Source organism: Stegostoma tigrinum, chromosome 36 (assembly GCF_030684315.1).
Source record: "Stegostoma tigrinum isolate sSteTig4 chromosome 36, sSteTig4.hap1, whole genome shotgun sequence".
NCBI classification, from domain to species: domain Eukaryota; kingdom Metazoa; phylum Chordata; class Chondrichthyes; order Orectolobiformes; family Stegostomatidae; genus Stegostoma; species Stegostoma tigrinum.
Window position 1 is genome coordinate 18226242 of NC_081389.1, and position 21926 is coordinate 18248167.

Below are 21926 nucleotides of genomic sequence, written 5' to 3' on the forward strand. Positions count from 1 at the left end.
CAGTGTCTGCAATAGACTTGTGAGGAAAATGATAGCTTATGGATAAAATGGAACAAAAGTAACATGAATGCAAAATTGAGAGAAGGATAGAAAACAAGAAGTAATGGTTAACGGGGTATTTTTCAAGCTTGAAAAAAATGCATAGTGGAGTTCACATGCTCTTGATTTTGTTTAGAAGATAATTAACAAGTTTATAAATGAGACAAAATTTGAAAGTATTGTGGACTGTGAGGAGGATAGAATAAAGCTAAACTAAGGAACTTCTGCCAAATTTTTATATGGTACTGGTTAAGCCTTAGCCAGATAAAAACTGAAAGAAGTGCGGATGCTGTAAATCAGTACTGAAAACGGGAATTGCTTGAAAAGGTCTGCAGGTCTGGCAGCATCTGTGGAGACAAATCAGAGTTAACATTTCAGGTCAAGTGATCTTTCCTCAAAATTGGAGTTTGTGCACAGTTACGGGTGCATCATTTTAGGAAGTAGGTGAATGAATCGGAGAGAGTGTGGAAGAAGTTTATGAGAATGGTTCCAGCGATGAGGAACTTCACTGTGAATTTAGATTTTAGAAATGAGAACTGCTTTCTTCAGACAGGAGAAGGATAAAATGAGACTTGATAGGAGTTTTCAACATAGTAAGAGAACTGGACAAAGTAGATAAGGAGAAACTGTTCCCTCTGATAAAAGAATCAAGTGTAAGAAGGCACAGATGTAAGGTAATTTGCAAAAGAAGGAAATGTGGTGTGTTTTCATGAGACATACTTAGGGTACAGAACACACCATCTGGAAGTGTGACAGAGGCAGATTCAATCAAGGCATTAGATAATTAATTAAATAGAAACAACAGTCAGGATTATGAAACCCATTCAGAGAGCTAATGCAGACCCAATGGGCTGAATTACCCCCTTCTGCATAATAAAACAGTACTTGAATTGTATAAATGACAGCACAGGGTGACCACTCTCTCACATGACTGCTGTTATGAAATTTGGACAGCACAGTAGCTCAGTGGTTGGCACTACCGCCTCACTCTCGCCCAGGACCTGGATTTGATTCCACCCTCAGGTGACTGTCTGTGCAGAGTTTGCACATTCTCCCCGCATCTGTGTGGGTTTCCTCCCACAGTCCAAACGTGTGCAGGTTAGTGGATTGGCCATGCTAAATTACCCATAGTGTCCAGGGATATGTGGGTTAGCCATGGGAAATGTGGGGTTGCAGGGATAAGGCAGGGAAGACCCTGCACTTTGGATTGCTAGAGTGGAGTTGATGAGCCAAAAGGCCAGCTTCAACACTCCAGGGGTTGTATAAAAGGTGCATAATTCTGTGATCTCTTGTGGCATGTATTTACCACTTTGCTTTTTCCTATCTTGTGCCCATTGCTCACCTACAAGTCTTGAGACGCGATCTCAAATAGTTTGCTATTATCCTGAGATTATTTACCTGCAAAGCTCACATTAATTTTGCTTTTAAAACTATACCCAGCCCATTTGCTTCTGTGGGTCTGTCAGCTGTCTGTAACTGCTCTTGATCATGCATCCTAGTTTCCTAATAGATAGCTGATCTCAAATGACTGAATAGAAAAGCTTTGTATTTATAGAGTGCCTTTAATGTCCAAACAATCTCTGAACGTCATCAGACAATCCTATATTTGTTAGCTTTGCCAAGCAGGAAAGGCTAAGTTTGATGAGTTAGGAGTGTTGAAATGTTGAGTGTGTCATGGTCTATGTCCCAAATGTAAATATTGGTTTAGTGCCATTGTGGCTTGGAATATTCTATTGTACTGTGGATTTTCAGGTGTGAAGAATTGATTTAAATGCCTTTATTTTTAAAGGTTTTGCAGCATATTTATTTCTACGTTCTTTTTGTACTTCCCAATTCAGTGTTCTTCAGCCTTGTGAACCTGCGAAAAGTGAACTGTTCAGAGAAACCACTACATTGATTCACGGCACCAGGAATGGAAAAAGGGAAAGCTCACCAGGTGCTGAATTTAGATCCATTTGTTTTGACAGTGTAAAGGAGCTTTGTCCTTGACCTCACATCAAGAGTACTGTACGTTTGTAGTGGCTGCACAGTGAAAAATGGTCCATTCCTTTGCACAAATGTCTCCAATTCCAGAGTCCCATGTGGTGCAATGTTCTACAACATGATAACTCTTGTGTTAAAGAATTTCCTCCACCCTTCCAACACAGTACTTTTTGAAACAATTTCACAAAGGCCAGTATCCTGTCACCAAATCACCCTTTATTTATGTGAACGAGAGTAATGTGGGTTCTGACCAGCCAACTCAGAACCAGTCCCTAGAATCAGGAGACTCTCTGAATCGACAGCTTATAGCTTTTTTATTTAACCTATTTTTCTAATCAACCTGTTCCAAGATGCTATTTTACACCTCTGGTGCAAGTGCGACTCGAATCCAGGCTTCCTGGTCCGGGGGTAGGGCATTACTACCATGTCATGGAGCCCTAATCTCCTACTTAGATCTGTCAGCCAGGGCTCCCTGATTGGCCCAGGTTAAAAGTCCCAATCAAGGATCTCATAGTCAATAAGATCCACCTGACCTTCGTTCCAAGCACTACACTCTTATAATAGTTGAGTCTTTAACTTTTTGAATTTGTCAATGAGTGGAAACAAGCTTTTGTTATTTATCCTTCAAACCCTCTTTTCCTTTTGAAAACCATTCAATTTTCCGTAATCCTTTAAGTGAACAAACTCCGATTTTTTTCAACTCTAGTTTTTCTCTAGGATCTCTAATTCCATATTACAATCCTGGTGAATCCTCAAAATGACTTTCCCAGGACTTTCAATTCTTCCTGCATTCAATCTTCCAAAGCAACCTAACTAACATATTGTTCTTATTTATCATCACATTTTTAGTTTTACATTTCATTTACATATACATTTTGAAGCCTTTGCAGACATAATTGCTTTTCTAATGCCTTTCGTAAATGTAATGCTGGATTCCTTTGGTTTACCGTAATTTTGGGAATCTCAGCTTTTTTTTAAAAGGCTGACTTCCTTTCACAACTTTTCTTAGCAGGCTGGTCTGCCTCACAATGCTCTGAATTATGCTTCCTTATACTCTATTCACGATACTTCATTAACCTGGTTATGTCTTCCTATAATTTCTTAATTTCATCTTCAGTGTGCCACATGCCCAAATTTTGTATCATATGGACTTCAATTCCTTGTGACTAGGCCTAAGTCATTAGCATGTCCATGGCCTATTGCTAGACTATTAATCCAGAAACTCAGCTAATGTTCTGGGAACTGGGTTCAAATCCTGCCATCTCAGATGGTGGGGTGGGGTGAGGGGAAAAAAGTCTGGAATTAAGTCTAATGATGACCACAAATCTGTTGTTGGAAGAAGCATCCATCTGGTTCATTAATGCCCTTTAGGGAAAGAAGTTGCTATCTTTGTCTGGCCTGGCCGACATGTCTCTACCTGAAAAGCAATGTAGTTGACTTTTAACCTCCACTAGAAAATAAATGCTAGCACAGCCAGTGATGACACCTTCCTGTGAATGAATAAAGGGAAAAAAAAATTGTTGACACAGGTGCAAGAGAGGTTTCAGCAATGATAGTAGGAACTGCCGATGCTGGAGAATCTGACATAACACGGTGTGAAGCTGGATGAACACAACAGGCCAAGCAGCATCAGAGAAGCAGGAAAGTTTGACGCTTTGGGTCAAGACCCTTCTTCAGAAAATATTTTCATTCAGTATTATCTCAGGTTTCAGCAATGATCTGCTTTTACTTAGCACCTTAACACAGTTACTGTACTTCAATAGGATCACCATCAAACCGGCTTTAGCACACGATCACATAAGGAAATATAAGGCAGGTGTGACGATAAGCTTATTCAAAGAAGAAAGTTATAAGGAAGAACTTTAACAGGAGCAGAGGTGGAGAAGTTTAAAAAGGGAACTGTAGAGATTAGTGATTAAACAGTTGAAAAGCATGCTTGCTAATGATGAAGTGAGACTAACTGGAGGCAATTTGCCATAACTGATGAAATATGGGGAGGTGAGGGCCTAGAGGTGTTATTGCTAATCCAGATAACATTTTTGGGACATGGGTTCGAATCCCGTCATGGCAGATGGTGAAATTTGAGTTCAATAAATACCTGGAATTAAGAGTCTAACGATGACCCTGAATCCATTGTCAATTGTTGGAAAAATCCATCTGGTTCACTAGGGAAGGAAACTACCCTCCCTACCTAGTCTGGCCAACATGTGACTCCAGACCCACAGCAATGTGGCTGACTCTTAACTGCCCGCTGGACAATTAGTGATGGGCAATAAACGCTGGCCTGGCCACCAACACCATCATCTGTGAATGAATAAAGAACTCAGAAATCCAAAGGTTGCAAATTGCTGGAGGTTTGAGAGGTAGTGGGTGTACCAGGAGGCTTTGGAAAGAAGGACAAAATTAACATTGAAACAATGGAAAACAGAGAAAGCCAACCAGTGCAGGGTTGATGGGACCAGCAGCCACCACATCTCCACATAGATTTGGTCTTTGTCTTTGGTGCCTGTGACAACATTCTCTTCAAAAATTATTTTCTTCATGTATCTTCTCTGAGATCAATTGTTAAATATTTCCTCAAAATTCAAATACACAACACCTATTGTCTTCCTTCCAAACACATTGAATGGGAAATGAAGCTTTTGTTTCAATCCTTATGATCTGAAACATTTAAAATGCATCTCTACAGCAAAACCTTTGATCATCTGTTTTAATTTCTGGTTCAAGTCAATCTTTATTTGAATATTGCAAACAATCTTGGTCCCTTTATTTGAGGAAGAATGTAATTGCATCGAAGATAGTTCTAACAAGGTTCGCTGGATTGAATTCAGAGCTGACAGATTTGTTTTATGATAAAAAGATTGAGCTGTTTAGGCCTAAACTCTTTAGATCTTAGAAGAATGAGAGCGGATCTAATTGAGGTCTATGAGATGCTAAGGGGGATTGACAAAGTGGACGAAGAAAGGATGTTTCCTAATGTGAGGCCATCTAGAATGAGAGGGCATAGTTTTTTTTTGATAAGCAGGAGCAGATTTAAAACAGAGATTAGGAGAAATTATTTCTCTCAAAAGGTCATAAATCTGTGGAATTCACTCCCCGCAGTGCAGAGAATGCTGAGACATTGAGTAAATTTAAGAAGGAGATAGGTAGTTTTTTAATGAGTAATGGGTTGAAGGGCTATGATGAACAGGCAAGATAGTTGTCTTGAGTCTGACGTGGATTCAGCCATGGCAGCCCAAATAGCAGAGCAGGAATGAGGGGCTGAATGGTCTACTCCTGCTCCTAGTTCTAAAACTACTGTGAATTTTAAATTAAAAGGCATATCAAATTAAAATTGCAATATAAATGGAGTGTGTTATCCATGTCAATTTCCTTGTTTAATCACGCATAGGTGGTTGAAAGAAATAGACAAACCACTCAATTGCATCACATTCAATTTTACTTAATAAATAAGAAGTTAAGAATAATTTACATCCAAGGTAAATGGAAGTTTGTTCATCAGTCACAAATCATTTGGTGCTATATTTATAATTAAGAAGACATCTCCTTGCTCCTTAGGTTCACTGATAATTATGTACATTCCGTGTTTAAGATTTTACTCGGACTATTTGTAAAAGAGATGTCTGTACCCATGTGTACGAATCCATAACTCTTAGTGAGCAGCAGTACACATCTGACTCATTGAAATTACCTCTTTCACATATTAAACACAGTCTTGTTCTTCCAGTTTTAGCATCATTACATAGTAGTCAGGTTACATGTTCCAACTGCCCAACAAATGCTTAAGTTGATTTCACAATCACGTGCTTGCAATGAGATCAGAAAGTGACAACAGGTTCTTATGTTTTTCTCACCATTGAGAGAAAAATAAAATGTCGTGCACCCTTGATTTCTCGACCAACATTCCCTGTTAAGTCTGGGTTCTTGTCCTTGAATTCCAACAACAGATATAAATCTCGAAATTATATTAACAAGGAGTTAAACATCATCTGCCGAATCACTGACAGTATTTGCAGGTTATTCCACAAAAATAGAGAAGTACGCCATTCAGCCCCTCGAGCCTGTTCTGCCATTCAATACGATTGTGGTTGATCTTGGGCTTTAACTTAATTTTCATGCCCACATCCCCCATTCCCTGAGTCCCCGAGAGACAATAGTAAAATGTGTATCCCAGCCTGAACTGAATGCAATGATAGAGCACCCTCAACTCTCTCGGGTAGAGAAAGGCCAGACTGAAGAAATTTCTCCTCATCCCAATCCTAAAAGATCGATCCCTTATCCAGAGATGGTGGCCCCGTGTTTTTGTTTCCTCGATCAGAAGAAGTAATCTCTCAGAATCTACTTGATCAGCCATGTCAGAACCTGGCATTTTTCAGTGAGATGTTGACAGGGTTGATATTCACAGATTGCTCATTCCTAAAATCAAAACCAAAACGACTTGAAGGATGTTTGCTCTTGATTTTAAAATTCCCACAACAAAGTATACAAGGTTATGGGCCAAGTGCTGGAGAATGGGATTCGAACAGGGAGGTGCTTGTTTCCATCTAGCGTAGACTCAGTGAGCCAAAAGGCCTTTTTCTGTGCTGCAGATCTCTGAGACTATAAAATGTTCACTAGGAATCCTAACTCTAATCTATTAAAGTGCAGTTCTCTCATTTCCTACTGCCCATCGAGACCTTTTGCCAGATTTCGCATGTTTAAATGTTGACATTGTTTAGCTTCAGAACAAAGCAAATTAAGTCTGATTATAAATAATTTGTCCCTCTTCACATAGTTGCAGTTGATCCAAGTCTTGCATCTCCAAATTGTCTGAAACAAAGTACAGGTACAAGATTGCTACATTATCAAATAATCCACAAGTCTGCTCACTTTCAAATGGTACAGTGTTGGCTCAGGGCGTCTTGCTGCCATTTCACAAAATAAGCTAAAGAAAAGTCTTTAAAAGAAAAATGTACACGTAGAGTTTTTACATCCTTCAGGACTTGCCCAGTGAAGCTGTTGCACTGTTGAGTGAGCTGGGTGTTGCATGGTAATCCTGTAAAATGAACAGAGAGGAGCATTCATTCAAAAGCAATGGTGTACTTCTGCCAAATGGGCTGTACACACCCATCTCCTTAGCACCACAGAATAGTTTGCATATTTAACCATCATAGTTCTGTTTAATTCACTTTCCCTCATGAGTCAGCCCACACCATACTGTGTTGTGAGATTTATTCATTGCTGCAGTCTCGTGAATGCATCTGTGAGAATTTCCAAAGAGATGTAAGAACTGATGTGTAAAGACTGTGGACAGAAACAGTCAAACATTTAAGAGGTTGCCACTGGTGGCAACAAAGGATTTGTTTTCTGTTTAACCTCGCTGATATGTAGTCACAACAGACGTGTCAATCCCGTGCCTCTCTCTCCCTTCAGTCTCCTACTTCTTTCCCACTCTTGCCATCCTTGGCCCAGAGAGCCCTGTCACCTCTAATATCAGAAAGTGAAGGGGACAAGGGCCTGCCCAAAAATTATTGGCCACACGCAATCCAGTGCTGAGGGAGTGCTGCTCTATCAGATGCACCTCCCAAGCAGAAGCAGCAGGTACTACTTCAAGGAAGGTTGGTGTTGTCCTGGTTTATTCCTCATCTGACACCATCACCTGGTCATTACCTGGTCACTATCTCATTATTATTTATGGGGAATTGCTGTGTGTCATTTCGTTATTGCACTTTCATTAAAATGGTAAGCAATTAATTGGTTGTAAAGATTGTTAGCATCTGCTGAAGTCGTGAAAGGTGCTATACAAATGCACATCTTTCTTTCATCCCCTCAAACTTGGCTGAACTCAAGACCCAGTTGTCTATGGAAATCTTTATTTTCTGATATTCATACAGCAACATGGTACTTTGGTAATTAATAACATTAACTTGAAATATTGATATGTAAATTACCTTTACAGCTCCAAACATCTTCAGTCTTAGGTACAAACAACAAAGTCCTTGTTTTCAAAGCCGTTTTTAATATTCTGGAATTAAAAGATTTGGAAGCAATTAATATACATTCAAAGCAGTTTCAATTCCAGGAAGGCTCATTATATTTGACTCAACCTAGAGTGACACCAGTTGTGGCATATTTTATGAATCAAGCCTTTTCCAATCATTTGGAGTGACCTTTCACGGAATTTTTGAAAGTTGGGAATACTGTATATCACTTACATTTTTCGAGTGCCCTTAAGGGCCAAGAGGCTGAAGAAAACTTCATTTCAAAAACTGGCGAAAAGAAAATTGGGCAAAGTATTGGGTTTTCATAAATGTTTTCCAGCAGTAAGTTCCAAACATTTTGTGTGACACCCTATTCATTTTACCAAGTTGATGCATGCCCTTGGAGGCATTTTCCTTTTCAACCATGTTACATAAATCCCAACCTCATCCAACAGAATCACATCTCCTACTTTCAGTCCAAGGACCATCCTGTCAGTTACTTGCCCCTCCCCCTACAATCTTCTGCCAACTCATTCATTCAGCGTTGATGTATCCCTCTTCCTAAACCACCTCCTCCCTATTCACTGAATCGCATCTTTGGGAGTTAACTCCCAAAGTGTGCCTGATCATCGGTCAGTGAGCCATCTCTCCCCACCCCCGCACTTGGGCTAGTCCTGCATTGAAGCACCATCTGAGGTACAGTTATTCACTCTCCCACAGTTTCACGCAGAGGGCGTGTGTGTATGGAATAAGCTGCTAGGGGAAATGGTGAAGGCTGGTGTGATTATAATGTTTAAAGGGCATCTGTAGGCTATATGAATAGGAATGGTTTAGAGGGAAATGGGCCAAATGCTGGCAAACGGGACTAGATTAATTTAGGATTTCTGGTCGGCATGGATGACGTAGGTCTGTTTTCGTGCTATACAACTCTATGAATTTATATTTCTGTTTGAGAATCCCTGGCCTGTGGAGGAGAGAATTCCAAGGAATCATAACTCTTTATTTCATAGACTCATTATTACTGATTAAACGTTCATCTTTCCATTTTCAGCCTTGCGCATAACTTATGGATTCACTACAATGTTAATTGATCCCATCATATCAATCCTCTTTTCTTCTTGGCTTTGGTGAGTTGCTAATAGCTGAATGCCATTCCTGCAGCCAACTCTCTCCATTCACCCGGACTGAGAATTGCCACTCATTCATGGGGTCTTGCCTGCACCAGTAACTAGATTCTTTTGTAGCCAGCAAGTCCTGGGGAGAGACTTAAATCCAGGATTTTCTGGATCTACCTGCAACAGAGCCACTCCAGTGTCCATGTGAGGAAGCTACGAATGAATGCCGATTTCTTCAGCAAGCCCATTGCAAGGACATTCTAAAATTCCCAAGAGGCAGATAATATTATCCTCTGCTATTTTTAAATCATACAGAGCAGTGATCTCTTTCAGGTACTTTACAATTTTTATGGAACAATAATCCCTCTATAATAGTATTATATCCATCCTTAATGAAGGAGAAAGTATGCCAACTTCAAATAGAATGGACTTCATAGCATTACTTGAAGAGTCAGTATGAGGGACTGAATGGTTTTCCTGATTCAGAAAGAAGACATTGATAGAACTGTGAGCTCTAGTTTAAACCTACCTTTAAATATAGAGCATTTCCATGTTCATCAGTAAAAGTGTGGTTAATTAATCCATTGCTCATTTCATTGTCATCATCCTCCTCTCCATTTAGCATGAAGAATGTTCTCAGTTTCTCTGGGATACAGTGATCCATAATGATTACAATTACTCCAAGAATGAAGCACAGCAATGCTAGATTAAAGAAAAAAGGGGTCTGTTATTTGGTGCATGTCCCCAATCTGCTCTTTGTGGGAATTGCGAATTTCAATGACCCAGTATTAATGGTGCATGCAAGGGGTCTAGACTTGGAAATTCTAACTCTGAGCTCTAAACTGCCACGTTCCCATTCAATTAAATGATTTCCAGCCAATATCTACATGGGTGCCCTAGCCAACATCTCTGCTTGCCTATCAGACAGACAGCCAACCTGGCTGAGGGTCAGAGCGGAAAGTCTGCAGGGCCTCCACACACTGAGCCTTCCCTCCATTTTCTCTTATACTGACCTCCCTTTATCCCTTCTGTCAATATTAAAGCCTGTGTTCAAAGAATCCCTAGGCTCAATATAAAGCTTGGCACACTACAGCACAGCAAGTTTAGAGCACCATCGTCGCCTAGCTCTATCAACATAATAACCCAAGTTCTCAATCTTTAGCCACTTAGTATAGAAAGTGCCAGGGTTCATCCATTCCCAAAATTGAGGGAAATTGAACGGAGTCAGTTTTAGATGTCTCAAAGGGGCCATTAGGTTGGTCCTCCTTCACAGCCAGGGAAAACATGCATAGACAGGTCTCAAGGGGCTGCCAGGGGAATAAGGGCAACTTGCCTAAGCATTTTCTTTCTCTTTGCACAGTGAGCTGCTGCAATCCGGAATGCGATAACCAAAAAGAGCTGTGAAAGCAGCTTCAGTAATAACATTCAAAAATGAGTTGGATAAGTACTCGAAAAATGAAATATTTGCAGGCCTACAGGCAGAAAGCAGAGAGGAGGAATTGTCAAAGAATTGATTAAGCATGAGATACTGGATGGGTGTGTTGCTATTTTTCTGTATAGGAAGTTGGCATACATAGTACCCAAAAGTAGAGAATAAAATTGGGGTGATTACAGTTCCAACTTTGATCAATCTGATTTTACTCATTTTGTAACTGTTGTTTGGATTTTTTGATCTTTCAAAATCACATTCAACAGGTCATTCAATACCCTGGCCACAGACTGATATTTCAGCAAAGTGAAAGCCAAGCTTATGCCACCAGTATGAAAGAACTGAACAAGTTTCTATGACTCAAAGGACATTGAGAGTTAACTACATTGTGTGCAACTAGAAGCACATTTCCACCCAGACCATGGGACGGTGGTTGATTCCAATGGCTGAAGAACGTCAATGCACCTTTTGGCTTTTGCAAGGAAAGAAAATTGGCTACCTTTATTCTTCTTGCTTTCTCGTGTCAGGTTATGAATTGACGAATTTAATAGGTTTATGGGCTGAATACATCTTCTATACAGGGAGCAGAGATTCTGAAGAAGGTTACTAGTCCTGAAATGTTAACTCTACTTTCTCTTCACAGAGCTACCAGACCTGCCGAGCTTTTCCAGCAGTTCCTGCTTTGGTTTCTGATTTACAGCATCTGTATTTTGTTTTAATTTTTATTTCATGGAGTTGTCAACTTGCAACTATGTCCAAAACAACTCTGGATGCCAGCCCAGAGGTGTCAAAGTGTAAGAAAATGGATTTCAACAGTTGTGCTACCTATCCTTAACTTCAAATATTTCCTGTATTTGTTCCATTAAATGCAACTAATAAATACACTTTAATCGTTAATGAGACATAATTTAAACTTAATAGTTTCCTCAAATGGTCTACTAAACATCAAATATTTTACTATATTCGACGATATTGATTTCTTGCCAGCCCCTCAGAAACTTATAAGTGAAGACCCCCTGATTTTGCATCAAATAATTTCAGAAGATAAAATAACTTGGAGACATTGCTGTGGTATTTTCTGGGCAGCCTTAACACTAGGAAAATCAACAGAAGAAAAATTATCCTGATACTACTGCAAGTGTCTGTTTCTTTAGATCAGTATGTCTCCTGTATTCTGAAACACAGATTTGCTGTGCTTACCAGTTGCTAATGTCAGCCAGAAGGAACCACTGAAATTAGTCTTCAGTGTTGTTGGACCAAACTGAATGATGCATGGTGATACATTCTGTACAGTTGCAAATGAGATGACTCCAAAGATCATGAATGTAGATGTGACCAATGCCATGTAGCCTCCATACACAATAGTTGACATGGAGAAGAGAATATTAGTGATGATCCAGGCACAAAATGCCACCCTAATCCAAAAAAGATCAAAAACACAACATTAGGTCAAAGTAGAGATCTTTGGCACTTCTAAACATTTATTCCGCTAATGCGACTTTTCTTTGCTCGATAATTATAGGAATCTAGTCATCTAACAATCAGCTGTACTAGCATCTGGATCTCCATTCTGACCTCATCTATATCTTATCTTGAAACCAGTTTTTACACTGCTTAGGTACTTCTTTTAGAAGCTTCAACTGAGCACATTGTCCACTCTGCACAGGTAGGTGCAGGATAATTGAGCTAATTGATTTTTCACTATGAAACATTGCCACGATGTCAATTTTCAACATCATTGTTGCATTTCCCAGGTCAAAAAGCATCACGGTTTAGGTTAAATTAGACCTGCATTTCTCTGAGTTGATTGGGATAACAACAAGTCAGGTCTGGGAACGTTAGAGACTGTAGTGTCCCCTGCTCTGTTATTAAGGATGCCCTCAACCAGCTCTCCCCCATTTCCTTCATTTCTTCCCTCTCCCCCCAACAACAATAAGGATAGAGACCCCTTAGTTCTCACAAGCCACCCCACCAACCTCTGAATACAACACACCATCCTTCAACATTTCTGCCACCTACAATCAGACCCCACCAACAAAAGGATTTTCCCTCCTCACCCCAATCCACTTTCCTCAGGGACTGTTCACTCCAGGACTCCCTCATCAACCCCACACTCCCCACCAATCCCTCGACCATAGCCCATACCTTTCCTTGCAACTGCAGGAGGTGCTCCATCTGCCCCTACACCTCCCCTCTCAACTCCATCCAAGGCCCCAAGCAATCCTTCCAAATTCGGCAGACATTCACCTGCACTTCAGCTAATTTCACCTACTGCATCTGTTGTTCCCGATGTGGTCTCTTTTATATCTTTATACGTAGACTTGGGGGTTGGTTTGTGGAGCACCAGCGCTCTACACATACCAACCAACCTGACCTTCCAGTTGCCATTCACTTTAACTCACCCTCCCAATGCCCTGGTCACATACCCATCCTTTGCCTCCCCCACTATCAGAGTGAGGCTAAATGTAAACTGGAGGAACAACACCTCATATTTCACCTTGGGAGCTTACAGCTCAATGACCTGAACATTGACTTCACCAGCTTCAAAATCTCTCCTCCTCTAACCTGTCCATTGGCTGACTCGCCTCTCTGCTCCACCTTTTCCACTGACCAACCACAATAACCATCTACCTGCATTCACCTATCTCTATCTCACCCACACCACGCCCCCACCCCAGCCCTATTCCCTTCCCCTTATTTATTTCTGGACTCCCCCCCACCAAGTCCTGACGAAGGATTTCAGCCTGAAACATTGATTTCCCTGCTCTTCGGATGCTGTCTGACCTGCTGTGCATTTCCAGATCCATGTCCATTGATTCTTGACAATAAAAAGTCACTTGGTTGAATGCTTGTCAATTTAGCATAAGTAGGTAAAAAGAGAAAGCTGCATTTCTTTTTTTAAAAAAAGTTGAGATCTCATTTAGGAACTTGGAAAGTAGAAATTGTAACACAGTGGAATGTAATTTTGTTCATGCTAGCAGTGTTAGTTCCTGCTCCAAATACCATTCTATCTCATTTTACTGTGATTTCTCCCCTTGTACTGATTAATACACTATATTCAATGATTTAAACAACTCCCACTTAAACACTGTAATTGATTCAGCTTCAGTGACTCCTAGCATTTGTACATTCCATAGTTTAATAACCCTTTGTATGGAAAAAGCACCTTCAAACCTGCCCTTTACATTTACATTCAGGACCTCCTTTGGCCAGTGATAATAATCTCTTGCTATTCAGCCTCTTTAAAAGTTAATTCTAGAGGCTCCTTCACCTTTTTTGCTGAAATATGTTCTGCCCTAGAGTTGTGGTTGAATTAGCAATGTTTTCATTTTCCTTCATCTTGGAGGTGAGCCAAATGCCTTTATACATCCTCTATAATTATGTCCTTTCTTCTTTCCAAAACTGATGTCACATACCTCTCAGACTTTTTTTTTAAACGGCAAACTTTCATTCACAGTCTTGTTTTAGAATTTAATGCTCATGTTCGCTTTCTCCGGATTTTTTTTTACACTGCTCTATATCACTTTACAGGGTTGTGGTTGTAGCTATCAGTCATACTATCAGTATAGAAACTGCAACCTCAATTTTTCCTCGTTGGCTTGAGAATGCCTCAATTCAGCTGTCAGAGCGTGTGCGTCTCCTCCATTTTGAACAGCTGTAGGAGAGATGTGAGGCAGTCTGCTTACTGTTCACCCATTTGAGCCATTTATGTGCTTAACTAAGGGACTCCCAATGCTGTTGGTCTTTCACTAGGTAAAGCATGCCCTGCAAAGTGACTGCATGCTTAAGCTGCTGGACAAAGCAGATCATTGTGTCCCTCTGTGCTGGTTTGAGTCCAACTGGATACAATATAACCTTCTTCTGTGTGTGGTGCGATGCAAAGGTAGTGTCCCTACCTCTGGGTCAGAAGGTTTGAGTTCAAATCACAACTGATCCAGAGTTGGGTGCTAATATATGTCTACAGGATGATTAAAAATAGCACCCCACGAGCCAGTCTCTGTGCCCTGTTGGGAAGAGTGTCAATGCTTGGACAAAGTCAACTCTGCTCCATTCCTCCACTGGCCCTAATAATTCAATGAATTGGCAGAAACATGCATAATTGTGTCTCCATATTTATTCGCTCTCCCTCGCACAGCTGAAGGCACTGTTTAGGTTGATAACAAGTACAATGTATGTTGGGGTAGACTGGAGAGTGGCGATAGCCTCCATTAGCTAGCGAACACAGTCATTAAAATCTTTCACCAATATGCCTTCCCGCTTGAGCATTCTTTGCTGCTAATTAAGAACTTGCTTGATGTACAGATTCAACTTCGCTTCTTGTTCGAGTTGAATTGGAATTCGTGCCATGGTTAGGAATTTAGCTCCGCATTCAATTCAGAACTGTTCCATTTGTTTCGCTTTGCAATCGCTACTGTCCTGGATTCTGAGTCTAAACTCGGCCTGATTGATCTTGGAATGAAGTGAACCCCTTCATCTTCAAAATACATCAGATGTACAAATAAAAAAGCGTGGATGTGTTTTGCTTACCACATCATGGCTGTTGTATAGTGTCCAGAGAACCTGTACTGGTCATGAATAAGGCAGGGGCTCTTGCTCTGAAACTTCTCAGCAACATATAAAATTGGATGTGGAAGCCCTCGATTAAGCCCATTGTTATATTGCTCATCGTAATTCAGTGTAAATCTCCACAGAAAGTTCTCATTGTAGTCTATGGTTTCATTCAGCTGGTTCTCAGGGACTCCTGTAAGCACATAGTGTGAAGCATCACCACGTGTTAATTCACTTTGCAGTTAGCAAAAACGATAAGTCAATCTTCAAAATAACACTTTGCACTTGATGAAAATCAAAACACTTGAAGTTAAGAGTGCTATGGCCAACCATTAGCAAGTGCATCTGTGTTGAATCACCCATTCCTTTTTGCGTCTACTCAAGCCAGCTGTTTGTGGGCTACCAACATTGTAAATATATTAAGGGCGAATTCCTGTGTATGGCAGTGAAATTATAAGCACATCCTTTCACAGAGCATTTGCCACTACAGGATTCTACCAAATCGGATGGGGTATTAAGATTGGTACCAGAAGAAATTTTCACAAATACAGTCTTACCCCACATCCTTGTCAATGGAACCCTAGATCAATGTATTATTTTCTCAAGTTATTTTTGTTTTATTTAAATATGTCCTTATTATCTATCATTGGACTATCAGTTGATTCTTATCCACTGGTTTACAGCGACAACCAAGTTTGTTTGATCCTCGAAGGCAGACAAGCTAAATTGCCTTGGCAGAGATCTGACACAGATTGTTGGGTTGAGTGTGCACTTTCCATGATTCTCAAGTAAGTTCCTGTTCCCTAGCCAACTATTGGTGCATTTTGCTAAGTAGTAACACTGTTCTTGCTCTTTTCTGATGAAACACCTAATGCCAGTTGCCGATCTCTACCTGTTGAACAATTGTTTATAAATCGATAATAACTCAAAGACAATTATTGCCACTAGAGATATTTGTGATACAGAGATAGTGTCCCCACCCTAAACTAGGAGGCCTGCGTTCAAATTCCAGCTGCTCCGCAGATGTGGAACAGGCTGATTAGGGAAATAAGTTACATATCAAAAAAAAATTGTCACAAGGAAATGCCTTACCTCTCAGGGTCACATTAATTCCTGCCAGTCCAACGTGCAGCCCTACTTCTGCAGTGATTGTCTCGTTACTGAAAGCTTTGTAAATTGTGCTCACCCTGGCAAATCCAACTTCCCAGTCACCAGTAAAGTTCACCACTGCAGAATGAATAATGAGTCTGTTAACTTTGTTATTATCTGGGTCTGATTTCCCGAATTGGTTATTAAAACGTCATTGTGTTTTGGAAGCCACACTGAGCTAAACACCACCTTTGGTAAATAATATCCAGAGTTCATCCATATGATTCTCAACCTTACACTTTGCATTGGGAATTAACACAGCTCTCCCGTTCAATGATTGAGAAACTAATGTGGGTAATACGAGACTTTAAAATGAGAAGTTACAGTTTCATAGAACATAGAACATAGAAAAGTACAGCACAGTACAGGCCCTTCGGCCCATGATGTTGTGCCGTGGAATAATCCTAAAACAAAATTAAAATACCCTAACCTACATTCCCCTCAGTTCATTGCTGTCCATGTGCATGTCCAGCAGTCGCTTAAATGTCACTAATGACTCTGCTTCCACGACTACCACTGGTAAACTATTCCACGCGCTCACAACTCTCTGGGTGAAGAACCTCCCTCTGACATCTCCTCTATAACTTCCTCCTAACACCTTAAAACTATGACCCCTCATGGCAGTCAATCCTGCCCTGGGGAAAAGTCTCTGGCTATCGACTCTATGCATGCCTCTCATTACCTTGTACACCTCGATCAGGTCACCTCTCTTCCTCCTTCTCTCCAGAGAGAAAAGTCCAAGCTCCGTCAACCTCTCCTCGTAAGACAAGCCCTCCAGCCCAGGCAGCATCCTGGTAAATCTCCTTTGCACCCTCTCCAAAGCCTCCACATCTTTCATATAATAGGGCGACCAGAACTGGACACAATATGTCCATTTCCAATGTGTCCTGGGCAAATATAATTGGCTTTTACCTTCTTGTGGGACGGACTTGATTCCCCATTACTGACAACGTGAAACTTTCTATAATAAGAAATGAAAACAGCAAATGATGGAGAAACCTGGAGGGTCAGGAAGTAACTAGTGGAAAAACACAGTTAATGGTATAGGTCTGGCATTCTAATAAAAAGGCGTTGACTCCCCATTTCCGTGGGAGTTTTGATCTAACAGGTTGTCATGTGATACTAATTATTGAGAGGGATCTCTGAAAATATCCTGCACATTCCGAACTTCAGCAACGCAGATTTCAGGCAGACACCTTCTAGTCAAGAAAAGAGACAATAAAAGCCAGCTCTAAAAGTTACACACCACGTTATTTGTATTCCATGTGCATTGAGCCTGAAAGCCATTGGATCAGAGGACTTTCCAAAAACCCAGGCTGGCCCACATATGTTATCTGTGTATTCCATAGATCGTAGAATGATTACATCCTCACTCCTGAGCTGTGGGGAAGCAATCAGGAGCACTTTCACAAGCTTCAAAATCTCGCATCCCAAAGCCAACCCAGCTAGCCCCCGCCTCCCTAATCTGTCCTTCCTCCCACTTAACCCCTCATTCCACCTTAAACCCCAGCCCCTTCTTCTACCTACGCGCCTCATCCCGCCCCCTTGACCTGACCGTCCTCCCTTGACTGACCAACCCGCACCCTAACTCTCCACCTACATTCACCTTGACTGGCTCTATCCCCGCCACTTTGACCTGCCCGTTTCCTCTCCATCTATCTGCTCCTCTATCCGCCTCCCCACTCCCTATTTATTTCAGAACCCCCTTCCCCTCCCCCATTTCTGAAGACGGGTCTAGGCCCGAAACGTCAGCTTTCCTGCTCCTCTGATGCTGCTTGACCTGCTGTGTTCACCCAGCTCCACACCTTGTTATCTCGCACTCTCCCCTATCTGGTTTAAAATCACCAATTATTTTGTCTGCCTAACCCTTTCATTTCTCCCTCTCCCCCTGTCTCTCTGGGCTGTCATCTATCATCTCTTCCTTCTACCCTAAAAATACCCCCTTTTCCAAGCTGGATCAGTTACGGAGACGTTAACTCTGCTTTCTCTGCCCACAGATACTGCCAGTCCTGCTGAGTTTCTCCAGCAATTTCTGCTTTATTTTGGTTACAGATTAAGTTAAATCTTAGCAGACTCGTTAGAAAGCAGAACCTATTATGTCTCGGTTGTGAAATTTACAGGCGTAATATTACTTATTTTTTGAAAGAAGTGGTAAATTGCACATACCTACAATAACAACTCCAACAAAGAAGCTTAAAATAATTCTGCAGAACGAATAAACTCTCTGAAAATATAAATCAAACACGCAATGTTTCAAACAAATGAGATGTTTCACGGGACAATGTTAAAACCACCACCACGCTTCGTCAATGTTAACATGCAGGAACGAACGGACTTATAAATTTTCACTTCCGAGTGTCAATTTCAACTTTGAAGTGGAACATCGGCGTAACGAATTTCAGCGCACAAACCCCCATTTCCCGCACCCCCACACCCCCTCTTCCTCTCTGTTTAACACCGGCTGGGAAGAGGGGTTGCACCGAGGGGTTCTAGCGTTTGAAATGTCGCTTTTGAGATCGAAACTGAGCAACTGCAGTGGACAGAGACGAGTTCTGGTTCAATAGAGATGGAAAAACCAAGGGGATTTCCTACTTACCCCTTTCCCTCTGATTCCCGGTAGGATAATGAGCAGTGTTAGGGTAAACACCAGGAACACCAGGATAACCACGAGTAAAGTGATGGCGAAAATGAACGAGGTTCTGTCGTGGGGGTAAAATGGTCTAATTCCGTTAAAGAGAGTCATACTTGGCGATAGATACTGTCAGCTGCAGGGCGAGAAAGAGGAAGAAAAAACGAGTTACTGGGTAATTCGCTAAGAGAAAGATAAGAATCCTTTACACACTTTTAGCACAAAGCAGAATAAATTGCACATTCGGTTAAACACATCTAAATTCAGGTCCCAGTCCGTTTCCCTTAAAAAAACAAGAAAGGAGTATCGAATGATTACAGTCTGACTGCGCAGAAAGGGGGCGTTCGGGCCATCGCGCCCCGTGCTAGCCCTCTACAAGATCTATTCACTTGATTCTACACTCCTTGCCCCTCAACCCCAGAGCCCGGCGAATGCCCAAACGCAATGTACTCGTTTATCCCCGTCCGCCTGAAAAATTTTCCACGGTTTTGTTTTTCCCTTTTCATTCTCAAGGAGGGAGCGTCTACTCAGAAGTCACAACTTGAGTTGAAGTGAGCTCAGCCTTGGAACAGGTATTTCTCTTTCTCTGTAGAGAGATGCTGCCAAGAAGATGCTGAGTTTTTCCAGCACTTTCTGTGTATGTGTCTGCCAAAAATCAGAACGCCAGTAATTACAGGACCTTTTTTTGCTTCTGAATTAGATTCGAAAGTTAACTGTAATAAGGATTCCCATTGTATTTAAAAACCTATCCAAATTCCTTTTTTCTTTCAGATTTACAAGAGTCAAATTTCTCTATGTTGTGTGAAATAAACTCTAACGGTTTCACAAAGTTGTGAAAAATTGGGAGGGAGAAGAGATAGTCTCTTTCTTACCCTGAGATGGAAATCTCGAACCAATTGTTCCCTCACACGGAATATTACGAATGGCTCTTGTTCTGTCCTCAGTCCCATCCTATTTATACCTTCAGCTCTTTTTTTAAAAATCTCATTTGGGCTGTGATCCAGCGTTTTCGTCAGGCGTAACACGCAAAAGGGTATCTTTTCTTCCTCCCGGCCCCTGAAAACATCTCTTCCTTCCTGATATCAATGCAAATTCCTCTCCCCTCCCCTCCCCTTCCCCACCCCACCCTCTACGTAACACTGAGCCCTGCCTCACCTGCACTGCACAGTCCCCAAGAGGGCCTTCTCTCTCCTCTACCCCCTTCTGGCTCGTCTCCGGTGAGTTGGCTACGGTAGAGATCGGTGATAAGTTTCAGCGCCGCGGACCGTCCACACTCCGCAGGTGAGCCTCATTGCTTTCTTCAATGCCGGGTGGTTGAGTTCGGGAGGCTGTAAGCTGAGATCTCTCCTCATCCTCCCCCCACCCCCACTCCCTCTTAGTCAAAACCTTCTTTGTCTGCAGGATTTTCTCAGGGAAGCAATTGTTTTTGCGGATGATCAGGCTGACGGTAGTTCCAAATCTCAGCTCAGCAACGGGGCAAAACGAAAGAATAGCTGTCTCTGCCTGAGTGATAGTAAGAACTGCTGATGCTGGAGTCAAAGAAAACACAGTGTGGAGCTGGAGGAACACAGCAGGACACGCAGCATCAGAGGAGCAGGAAAGTTTGAAACATCAGCTTCCCTGCTCCTCGGATGCTGCCTGTCCTGCTGTGTTCCTCCAGCTCCACACTGCGTTACCTCTCGCTCTCTCTCTCGTTCATTCTTGGCTTTCTTAGTTCATTTCTGCGCTTCAAATCTCTCTTTTATTCTTAACTCTCTTAGCTCATTTCTACGTATCAGATCTCTCTCTCTCGGCGTTCTTAGTTGGCCAGCTCATTGCTGCTTTTCAAATCTCTCCCCGTCCCTCGCAGGCATCAGTACTTTGCGGGGCAAGTGACCCCACTGATGGGTGAGAGGAGGAATCTCATTCGGAAAGCCTGGAGTTCGCTCATCCAGTTGTGAGTCGGCTCTTTCTTCACTTTTCCTCGCATCGCTGCTAGCCCAGTGGACGCACGGAATCCTGGAATCGTTACGGTGCGGAAAGAGGCCATTGGGCCCTACAAAAACCCGTTCTATCACTGTGAGAGCAGTCCATTATGTTGAAGTTGGGTAGTAAAGTGCATGTTTGAAGACATTGTGGAACCACAGGGCTGTTGGTTACTGACTGATAAACTGAAGATGCTCATAGTCCAAGCTAATGTTAAGCCGCTAGGGAGCGCTCGTGGCGCGGGGACAATATAGCTGTAAGCTATATAAGGTTCAAATCTCACCTCCATCCGTGTGTTAGAGCAGGTCGATTAGGGGAAAATCGATACCGTCTTCTGGGGTACCCGAGTTCAAAACCCGCTGTCGACGTTTATATTGAAATTAAATTCAGTAAAGTTGAAATATAAAAGTTGGTTTCAGGAGAATGCTGCCGCCTTATCAACTATTCTGTAACAGAATAGCCTCCCCGCGGGAATTCAGAAGATTTAACTGTGAAAATGAAAGCCAACTCATCCAATTAGGAATGGGCAGCAAACAAGCTTGACTTTGCACATCCCATTAAATTATTGTTTTCAAAGAAGAAAAACTTTCGGAAATTATGCCTCTTGTGCACAGCTTTGGAGTGGTTATACATCCTATCCCATTTAGTGGCAGTGCATTCCACATAGGAAGCGCCCACTGTGTGAAGAAGTTGCCCCTCAGGCCTCTTTTAAATCTTTCACCAACATTTGAAAGATATTTGGACAGGTACATGAATTAGAGAAGGCTTGGGGGATATGGACCGAGCGCAGACAACATGGACGAGTTTAGTTTGTGAACTTTGAGTTGGACGAAGGCGGTTTCCCTGCTTTATGACTCGATATGAATGTATATTATTGTTTTGACTGTCTGGCGTTAGTTCGTTGACAAGACGAGTCAGAGGGCGCTATTCCGGTGCAATGGCTGGGGAATGGAGCAGGGATGGTTTGGTGGGGAGAGGGACTGTAGGAAATCCCTGTTTTCGCACAGTACATCCACCAATAATTCGCTTTCGCTCAGATGCGGAAATATTCAGACAGTGTACTCCGAGCGGGAACGAGTACAGAAATAGCCAGGAAAAGAAAAGCTCAG

At 41.8% G+C, this 21926-nt stretch overlaps 2 protein-coding genes across 5 annotated transcripts in view; one reads left to right on the forward strand and one right to left on the reverse strand.

Moving 5' to 3' along the window:
* Positions 1 to 5453: 5453 nt before the first annotated feature.
* duox2 (dual oxidase 2) lies at positions 5454 to 20343 on the reverse strand. 3 transcript variants are annotated; one of them, XM_048520746.2, is made up of 9 exons: positions 20008 to 20343; positions 18820 to 18988; positions 18390 to 18447; positions 16167 to 16301; positions 15054 to 15267; positions 11727 to 11941; positions 9627 to 9799; positions 7953 to 8026; positions 5454 to 7057 (listed from the first exon to the last, which is right to left on the reverse strand). In XM_048520746.2, exons 2-8 carry the CDS (start codon positions 18964 to 18966, stop codon positions 7979 to 7981), a joined length of 990 nt encoding a protein of 329 aa, XP_048376703.1. In that variant the 5' UTR covers positions 18967 to 18988; positions 20008 to 20343; the 3' UTR covers positions 5454 to 7057; positions 7953 to 7978. The 3 variants fall into 3 exon arrangements, with proteins under 3 accessions (XP_048376703.1, XP_048376700.1, XP_048376702.1); XM_048520743.2 differs by lacking the exon at positions 20008 to 20343 and adding an exon at positions 19725 to 19904; XM_048520745.1 differs by lacking the exon at positions 20008 to 20343 and adding an exon at positions 19303 to 19415.
* Positions 19978 to 21926, forward strand: part of duox (dual oxidase) — a 78066-nt gene continuing 76117 nt past the window's right edge. The window contains exon 1 of one of the 2 annotated variants that reach the window (XM_048520742.2): positions 19978 to 20133. The gene's annotated coding sequence lies outside the window, so the exon portion shown is untranslated. The remainder of the gene's footprint in view (positions 20134 to 21926) is intronic. The other variant, XM_048520741.2, reaches the window with a different exon arrangement.

Bases quoted from the DNA above. Each gene is read 5' to 3' on its own strand.
- duox2 (XM_048520746.2), bottom strand. From the start codon at position 18,966: ATGACTCTCTTTAACGGAATTAGACCATTTTACCCCCACGACAGAACC. The intron at 15,268-16,166 runs GTAAGGCATTTC...ATGTGCTTACAG, and splicing joins AATTAATGTGACCCTGAGAG to GAGTCCCTGAGAACCAGCTG. The intron at 9,800-11,726 runs GTAAGCACAGCA...TCTTTAATCTAG, and splicing joins CTGGCTGACATTAGCAACTG to CATTGCTGTGCTTCATTCTT.